The following is a 9,194-nucleotide window of genomic DNA, read 5'->3' as shown; positions in this document are numbered from 1 at the left end:
GACAACAATAAAAAAAATATCTCTCCTTTATATTTTTGTCTAAGGTACTGGAATTATGTTTGTCTGGCACACATTTCTTGCTTTCTTCCAGTCAACTGAATGCAGAAGACCAAATTTTTAAGTAAAAGAGGATTTAGAACTTCCCAGACCACACAACCCAGAGTAAATATTAGAGATGGGATGTTGAGAACAGCAAGGACAGGCCTTGTACTTCCCCAGCTTTGTGTTTTTTTTTTATTACTGTTGCTGTAGTAACTCCTGACAGTAAATGGTCAGAAACAGCGACAGTGACCCGCAGTGAAAACTCTACACAGGAAGCAAGATGGAGTCAGTTCTTGTTTCAGTTCCCTTTCAGTCTGAGAAAAGTGTAAAGGGAAAATAAATCTTCACTGGTTATCGAGGGACACTGATGAGCTCCAAGCAGATATCTATGTGTAACTTCGTATGACTGTTTACACTGACTTTGGACAAAGGGGGGAACCACAGGTCACATGACAAGAAAACTATATTTGGCCAAAATGCATATGGACTATTTATATCTTCCTGATTTCGTAATACTTTTCTAAGTATTTCTTCTCTAAGATTCAAATCACTGCATTGATAAAAAAATTTCCCCGAAATTGAACTGATATTCCAAATTCCCATGAAGTTCCCATACCCCTCCTTCCGTACGGGAAGCACGTGTGGGTACAGCTTGTATTAGGAACTTTCATGTCCCCGCCCATCATCATGACGCTCATTTGTATCATGTTTCATGACTGATTCATCACTGAAGTTCTGACAGTAAGCATGAACCACAGGTTCCCCTAAACTCAACCTTGTAACTACTAGCTTTTTTGCTTCTTTTTCTTTCTCCTGTATTCGCATTTTTTGATGACACAAGAATGAAAAAGCCTCTGTACTAGTGGTAGGCTACCGTGACTCAAAAGCCATAAATGTAAAGCTGACATAATGTTCTATATTTGTGTTTCCGTTTTGGACTCACGGCACAGCCTGCGTTTACTTAGAAAAAACATTATGAAAAACAGTACCTGAAATGAAGCCTTTAAATGTCATAACATATTAAAACAACATTTTTAATAAATTATTAAACTAAATAAGGAAAACCTATGTTTTAAAAGTGATATTTTAACCATCTCCCTCCTTTGTTTGTAAATATAGCATAAATATATTTACATACACAATACATACATACATTTTACCCTTGTCAAAACAGCTTATTCGCATTTAGACCAAGCATAAATACTATTAAATATTTTGAAAAAGTGACTTTATTTATTTATTTGTTTGTTTGACACATTTATATCATCAAATTAAACATTCTATATTTTGTTTATGTAAAATGTGAGTTGTTGCTGTCTGACAATGTTTCTGTTTCTATTAGTTTGTCAGAATCCACATTTCTGTGATTAGGTCAATATAATTAACCATTTGTAGTCTTTCATATTCAACACAATGGACTGGGAACTCTATGATAATTCAAATTAATGTCATTATACCAAGCAGAATGGCAATTTTAATCTACATTTAAGAAATTTCTGATACAGTCAAGCTAAAAATGTCAAGCAGCAGTGAAAGATACATAACATATAGTAATATAGACTTAAATGACTACTTTAGGTACACTTCTTCCATTTTTGGTCACGGATTGAAGAATAATAAGGATGCATCATAACAATCTGGTTTGTCTAGATGAGATCCTAAGCAACAAAAATTATTGACAGACATAATTATTGGGATTGTTTGCCCAACTAACAAATAACATTCAAAAAACTCTCTTGAGAATTGTGTGTTGTGTCAGCATGCCTTAGTGTGAGGTCACAAAAGCTATCCTACACACCAACATTTGTTTCCTTTCTTTATCACCCTTTAAACAATTGGTTGCTAAATGTAACCTGACTAACTGGATTTGTCATGATGAGTAAATAATCACGAATGGCTACTTGTCAAAACAAGTTTCTCATCTGTTGCTGTGTCACCATAAGGCCAGCGTTGTGTTTTCAACTACATGGAAATTTACCAGACCTCAAGTTTTTGTACAGTGATTAACTTTTATGGTTTACCTTTGCTCTCTCAACATTAGATGTACAATAAAAACACAGCATAAATTTTTATTGGCACCAAGAAAGGCAGTCACTTTTGTATTTTCACTAGTCAGCTCACATCTGAAAAGGGGTGTAAAAATACCCAACAAACATGGAATTTTCCCCTAGGAAAGAGGTCACTCTACTTTGTTACCGTTATTCTACTTTGTTACCGATTTCATATTCCCAAACATTGTGGAATTATTTCAGTTACCTACAACATTATTTAACCTGGTCAGAACTGTTCTGGTTAATACTATGCATTAATCGTACTGTTGTGTTGATCAATCCCAATGATGTCATCATTCCCTGTAGCCCTGGTTACCACACCTTTAATTTCATTACCACTAAAATACTCATTACAAAAATGAGAATTTCAGTACAGAAGTTTTCTGCTTGGGCACCGATGTTATATCATACACAGCTTCCTTACGAATTGCACTTAGGAAATTGGTAAAAAAAAAAAAAAAAAGAGGAAAGCAAACAAAGACTTGGCCCCCAAGTAAGCAGCATAAGGTTTTAGATTAGTGTTGTTATCGTGATCTCCGCCGGCCGGCAGGGTTTGGTTGGCGCGGCTCGAATTTACACATGACGTAGGACAAACTAAAGCGGGCGCAGAGCCAGCGGGGGGCGGGGCCTCTGCGTCATAGTGCGTCGCGAGCTGGCTGTCCTGTATAAGAGACTCCGACGAAGAAAGCGGCGATAAATTGCGTTAAGCTAACAGCAAAATCATCGAATATTAAAAAGTCAAGTTCGGTGTGAAGGCGAAGGGCGATCCCATCGATACCTTTCGCTTCAGCATAAGAATACAGCGAAGTATACGTGTTTTTCCGTCTTTCTGCTTTTTTTTTTGCGGAGCGGAATCTCGAGATTACCACTGTAACAAAGAAATCGCGGGCTAAAGAAGCGGCCACGGGACAGTGTATTCGGTACGGCGCCTTTGGCTTCCTGTTAGTGTCGTATAAAACCAGCGAAACCTTCTAACTCCGTTTCTTTAAGTATTTTTTATGTATTTAGACTTGACGTTCGTACCGCGTAGTCCTACTATGGTCATAATGGAGGTGCCAAGCATCGACTGCGCGATCTTTCGGGACTTGCTGAAAGAGAGCGGCTCCGGCTCCGGCTGCTTGGTGCTGGACTGTCGCTCCTTCTTTTCCTTCAACTCGTCCCACATCCCCGGCTCCACCAACGTGCGCTTCAGCACCATAGTGCGGCGCCGGGCGCGGGGCGGCTTGGGCTTGGAGCACATCCTGCCCAACGAGGAGACGCGGAGCCGGCTGGCGTCCGGCCACTACCGCACCGTCGTTTTCGTGGACGATCGCAGCCTGGACTTTAAGCAGGTCAAGAAGGACGGCACCTTGATGCTTGCCGTCACCGCCCTGTGTCGCCACCACTGCGATGCCTCGGTGTCTTTGCTCAAAGGTGAGCTGATGTTTTAAAATGTAACTGCAGTTTTACAGTAATTCTGGAGACACGCTTGTCACTGCTGTGTGACCTACCCATAGCCGGACTGGCAATTCGGGGTCGCTCTCGTATGTTCGTGTGACAGCTGAACTAATACCACCCCTCTCACTTGCTTAGGTGGCTTCGAGACCTTTTCCTCCAAGTTTCCTGAGATGTGTACCAAGCCAGCTCCACCACAAGGCTTGTGCCTTCCACTGAGCGCCAGCTGCGAGCCCAACAGCGCAGATTCTAGCTGTAGTTCCTGTCATACACCCCTCTACGATCAGGTAATAGACATGGGTCACTGGGGGTCAAACCTTTGAACCTTTGTTAAATTTGATCTGAACTTAGTGAAACTTCGGTTGATGGTGTTGTCAAACTTGTGTCACTGACTTCTCTGTATGGTGCCCAGGGTGGTCCTGTGGAGATCCTGCCCTTTCTCTACTTGGGCAGTGCCTACCACGCCTCCAGGAAAGACATGCTGGACGCTTTGGGCATCACCGCCCTCATCAATGTCTCTGCCAACTGTCCCAACCACTTTGAGGGTCACTACCAGTATAAGAGTATTCCAGTAGAGGACAACCACAAGGCTGACATCAGCTGCTGGTTCATCGAAGCCATTGAGTTCATCGGTGAGTCTCCATATATCTCTGTCTATATGTGTGTATATATATATGTAAACCTTGCACAGATGGCACGGTGAGCTGACAAGCGCCAAACCACAGTGGGAGAAAGCCCGCCTTAACTCATCCCCAAATTCAAATGTTTTTTTCGAAATGGGATTTCCCTCCAAAGTGAGCCAGCTGGTCAGCCAGACCCCCCTGGGTATGGTGGTGGTTTACATCACTCCTGCTGTTATGGCTCTGAGTGGTGCCCCCTATTCATATTAACCATGGGGCCGTGACCTGCGCCTCCCCGAAGCGGAGACCACTGTGCCTTCATTTGAATAAGCCAAAACTCTTTGTTCTGCCGGAAACAAAAGGCGGCTCCTTTATCCCACTGCTCCCTTTTGTGCCCTCCCTGCTAGTCTGTGGGGGCCTGTCCTTTCTAAGGCCTCGCCCACTTAGCCCCCCCCCCCCCCCCCCCATCATGTTTTGCTCCTCTTCCTGTTTCCTAATCTGGTGTCTACATCATTGGCACAGCCATTAGCAGCTTTATTTGCAACTGAAAGGAGGGGGAGGGGTGACCGCTGTGTTTGTTTTCGTTTTCGCACCTGTTGCTATGGTCCAGTGTTTTTTTTGAAAGCTAATATACTAGCATAAACAGAGAGCTTTGCAAGGCATCAACAATGATAGTGTTTCTAAGAACGTATATCGGGGGGGTCTCTTGTGGTACTTCAGGGATTTTTTTTTTTGCCTGCGTAATAATTAGTCTTTTCTTTCTCACCCAGACTCTGTGCGGAACAAAGGTGGCCGCGTCTTCGTGCACTGCCAGGCGGGCATCTCTCGCTCAGCTACCATCTGCTTGGCGTACCTGATGCGGACCAACCGCGTGAAGCTGGACGAGGCTTTCGAGTTTGTCAAACAGCGCCGCAGTGTCATCTCGCCCAACTTCAGCTTCATGGGACAGCTGCTGCAGTTCGAGTCCCAGGTGCTGGCGTCGTCGACCTGCTCCGCGGAGGCCGGAAGCCCCGCCACGGGCAAGAGCACCAATGTCTTCAGCTTCCCCGTCTCCGTTCCGGTCCGCGCCGGCGCCAGCCCCTTGGCCTTCCTGCACAGCCCCATCGCCTCATCTCCCAGTTGCTGAGTCGTGGCCCGACACCAGGATCCCTTTTTGGTGCTCTTCTGAACTTGTTGATCTGCCTCTGCGGGACTGAGCAGACAAAACGGACAATGAAGGAATTTAATTTGTTAGTCTGAAATTTTAAGGTCCTTGTCTAATCTCTTTAAGGATGGTGACATTTCCAGACTACCTGGTCCACTGGCTTATGTCACGGACCACAGCTCGTGCTGAGACTGAAACAACTGACATCAGTCTTGTGCGATAACATTGAATGGCAGTATTATCACTCCTGTCTTGTGAAAAGAAGCATTCAGCTCACAATGAAAATGTGACACCCCCACCCCTATCCCCAACTGACATTTGACTGCGAGTGGACCCAGGAAAACATGTATCTGACAAAAAAGGAGTCTTGTGCCTGTCACAGGCATATATTTTTACAGTGACCTGAGAAGTCAGGTTTGATGCTGGCTGATAGTGTGGCCAGATGATTCAAGCTGCTGTTGATAATCATTTGTAAAAGGTAGCATAAGGGAGAACCAGTCATATTTATTAATGTTCTCAGGTATATAATTTTTTCCCTGCATGGTCCTAAACTCTTATTTATAAGGTAGTGTGCCGGGGAGACCCTCTGGCATCTCTGCAGTTGCCGTGGTCAGTCACTTAGCCCAACAGGAATGTGGAATTGGGGACAGGGCCCACAGAATACCTCAATCTTCAAGTATGCTGCAGTTCTGTGAACTTATCCCAAAAGCACTAATACGGGAAAAGACACAGGAAGTCACTGTTTGATATGTGATATTTATAAACCAAAGTTAATATATTCTATTTTTTTACACTCTGCATTTTATACCGTGAAATAAATCTTTTGCGTAACAGTTTTGCCTACCTGTCATTGATTTAAGCTTTAGAGCTTGTGTGTGATTTACAGTAGTTCTGACTACAGTGATAGATTGACCATCTGGTGGAATTAACAATGAGCGTCAATCATTACGCCTAATGTGTTACTCATACACATTCACATTTTCCCAATTTCATATGAAAGCCCACCTACCACTTCACCTACTACAGATATACACGTATACATTTTGGCCTCGTTCAGCTTGCTTCCTAATAGTTTTAAGAATGGTTGTTTTGTTTTGACCCAAACTGTAACATAAGCTGGCCTGACCGGTATTAATCTGACCAGGTCAGATAGCATTACCTGCAGTACCATGGCAAGAATGATCATTTGGTGGCCGCAAATCCTTGAATATACCTTTAAAATTTAAATCTTAGAAAGACTCAGACCTTATTTTGCAAGTAACTTTTATTTAGAATTCGTGTATCAGTAAATGGTATGCCTTTTCACCTTAATTTCAAGTTAATTAGCATTGAATAAATTATATAAAATCCAGCCTGGATCAGTATTAGTCATTACTGCTCAGTATGGTAATGGAAAGATGGACGAGGATGACCACCGCGTTTGGTCCTCCAGAAACGTCTACAGTCAGTATTACGCCTGGCCCAGAGTGACCCCAAGGCTGTGATGAACATCACTGAGATGATACCATCGGAACGCCGTGGCAGGCAGAGGACGTGTTCGGCACAGCTGAGGCTGACATATTTCACAGCTGCTGTATTAGGCTGTAAAAACCTTCACAGCTGTGTGAGATCTCTCCGTAATGCCTGCCTGAGAAAGAAATTGACGTGTTTAGAGTTAAAGGAAAAAAAGTATTTATTGATTTTCTGATGGTTTAAGTGGCTTTCTAGTACAACTAGATGCTTTAAAAACTGATTAACGTTTTTTTTTTCTCAAAATGTCCAAATGCCAGAACTTCTAAGGACTTGAAATGACAACCTGGAGATTATAAGCCTATGCGCTAAACACTTTGATGGCAACAAAACCAACTATTATTTCTGGAAATAAGTGACAAGCTGCCGACCTTGTACTCTTTACTGCCTGGGATAGGCTCCAGGCCCCCTTCCCCCCCACCCAACCCTGACCAGAATGAGCAGTTGGATGGATGGATGGATGGAACCCAAATATGTCATTTATAAAATAACATCATTATAATGAATAAAAATTACGTCACACTGATGTGTTTTTTTTAAATTAACGTTCAAAACGTAATTTTTTTACTTTTTTTCTTTTTTAATTTGACCTGCTTTGAGGGTGTGCAGTGTTCTGTTGAGGAATGCAACCCCGTTAGATTCCTATTCATGGCACAGTGGTGCATGTCCTCTAAGGGAAAATGTAGATACGGGGGCCTTCAATTGTTTATGAAGCAAAGTTTGCTTTCTGTGAAAAGTGATCTTGGGGTTGGGAGGGGGGACGGGTTGGCCTTGCAGCAGGGGGGTTAACAGGCTTGTAAATGAGCCAAGACGGGAGCCAGAGCCCGGGGACAATAGAGACAGCTGCAAGGCGTTTGGGAAAAGCTGGATCAGTGAAGGGCCTTTTCACTGCTTGGCCAAGCGGCCGTCATAAGCTCTCTCAGGGACCCGGCGTCACACATCTCCTGCGGAAGGGCACCAGGCAAATTACTGTGGCAAATTAGCACAACACTGACAGCCCCCCCCCCCCACCACCACTTGCAACACCTCCCATTGTGCCATATCCTGACTTCTAATAAGCAAACACACCTCCTGCATGAGAACTGATTTATTTTTCTTCTTTTTCCAGATTTTCTTGTTCTCAAATAAAATAACTGTCACATAGCTTTTCATGTGGCAGGAGGCTTAAGCTACCAAACTATTCAGGTCTTTAGAGGAACATACTACGACAATGTAAAAATGACCCTTATAGGAACTAGTCACAAGCTGACGGAAACCTCGCTGTCTCGTCGCCATGAAACACCGCCTGTCTGCTCAGTGCTGCTGAGCCCCAGTGCTGCGGTTCTGTTGCTACATAATGACATCATAGGGCTTTCACATCCCCGGTACTTCCTGTTCCCATATTGTTCGCGCACACCCTATATCACAGGCCAAATGCTCTGGGTGGGTGGGAAGGGAGGAAGGGGGGCAGGGCAACGGCCCCCAGCTCAACCTCCCGCCACCAAACCACTTTCCACCTCCAAACAATGGCCCTGCTACCTCATCCCTGCCCCGTCAGACCCATCAGGAAGAGCTGAAGCCTGTTGGAGCAGAGCACGCCCTGCGCGGGTCTTTGTGTGTTCAGGCAGGAGGAGAAGTCATCCCAAGGCTACAGTCACATGGCTCGTCAACAGACCTGCTTTGTTCCACTCTTCTCAAACACGGCCCGTACCACCCGACCCATACGACACCGGAGACGCAATAAAGAGAAGAATGCATCGAAATCTCGTGTTTTAAACAGATGTGTGCATTCACTGGTGAGGAGAGGGACACACAAAGTACTTAGTGTGAAGATATCAGTGTAACTTCTACAGAAAACCCTAATTATACAAATGTAACTATGAGCTTTTGTTTCATAGTTATGGGGGAGATAAAATCTTAACACAAACCTACAGAAGCCCCCCCTGTAATTTAAGCATATTGCATTCTTTTATATTTTATGAAAAACATTCTTTATGGAAACAGCACAGAACAGGCTTAGTGTAAAATCAACATTGTTAATAAAATGCAAACCCACCACTGAAGTGCATTTACATTCTAAAATTCAGCTGGAAAAGGTCCTGAACATATTTTTGAGGTGCACTGTGTGCCGTTTCAAAACTGTCTAAACGTGTCAAATTCAGAATTATGTGCCTGTACTTGCTATAACACCCCAAATATAAACTATCTCTCAGATTATGTATTTTAACTAGCAGACCCAGTATTGAATCCAAGCAGCTACCTCATGTAAGGACTGACTGGCTGTAATGTCTCTTTGAATGCTTCAATGCCTAGCTACGTGCGTAATGCCCGGGCAACTAACGTCAGAGCACTGGTCCCCACAGCCATATCACATCCTGACACTGGCCGCTCTGTCAAAGCAGATATGATGTCATC

The 9,194-nt window shown here is 43.7% G+C and overlaps 1 protein-coding gene across 1 annotated transcript; it reads left to right on the top strand.

Moving 5' to 3' along the window:
- Nucleotides 1–2,729: 2,729 nt before the first annotated feature.
- dusp1 (dual specificity phosphatase 1) lies at nt 2,730–6,124 on the top strand. Its single transcript, XM_023838807.2, has 4 exons — nt 2,730–3,506; nt 3,666–3,814; nt 3,940–4,159; nt 4,918–6,124. Exons 1-4 carry the CDS (start codon nt 3,092–3,094, stop codon nt 5,271–5,273), a joined length of 1,140 nt encoding a protein of 379 aa, XP_023694575.1. The 5' UTR covers nt 2,730–3,091; the 3' UTR covers nt 5,274–6,124.
- Nucleotides 6,125–9,194: the final 3,070 nt, after the last annotated feature.

The sequence above is a fragment of the Paramormyrops kingsleyae genome, chromosome 10 (genome assembly GCF_048594095.1).
Source record: "Paramormyrops kingsleyae isolate MSU_618 chromosome 10, PKINGS_0.4, whole genome shotgun sequence".
NCBI lineage: Eukaryota > Metazoa > Chordata > Actinopteri > Osteoglossiformes > Mormyridae > Paramormyrops > Paramormyrops kingsleyae.
The sequence above is the reverse complement of the archived record's forward strand: the minus strand, read 5'-3'. Positions and strand labels throughout refer to the sequence as shown.

Bases quoted from the DNA above. Each gene is read 5' to 3' on its own strand.
- dusp1 (XM_023838807.2), top strand. From the start codon at position 3,092: ATGTATTTAGACTTGACGTTCGTACCGCGTAGTCCTACTATGGTCATA. The intron at 3,507-3,665 runs GTGAGCTGATGT...TCACTTGCTTAG, and splicing joins CTCGGTGTCTTTGCTCAAAG to GTGGCTTCGAGACCTTTTCC. The intron at 4,160-4,917 runs GTGAGTCTCCAT...TTTCTCACCCAG, and splicing joins CGAAGCCATTGAGTTCATCG to ACTCTGTGCGGAACAAAGGT.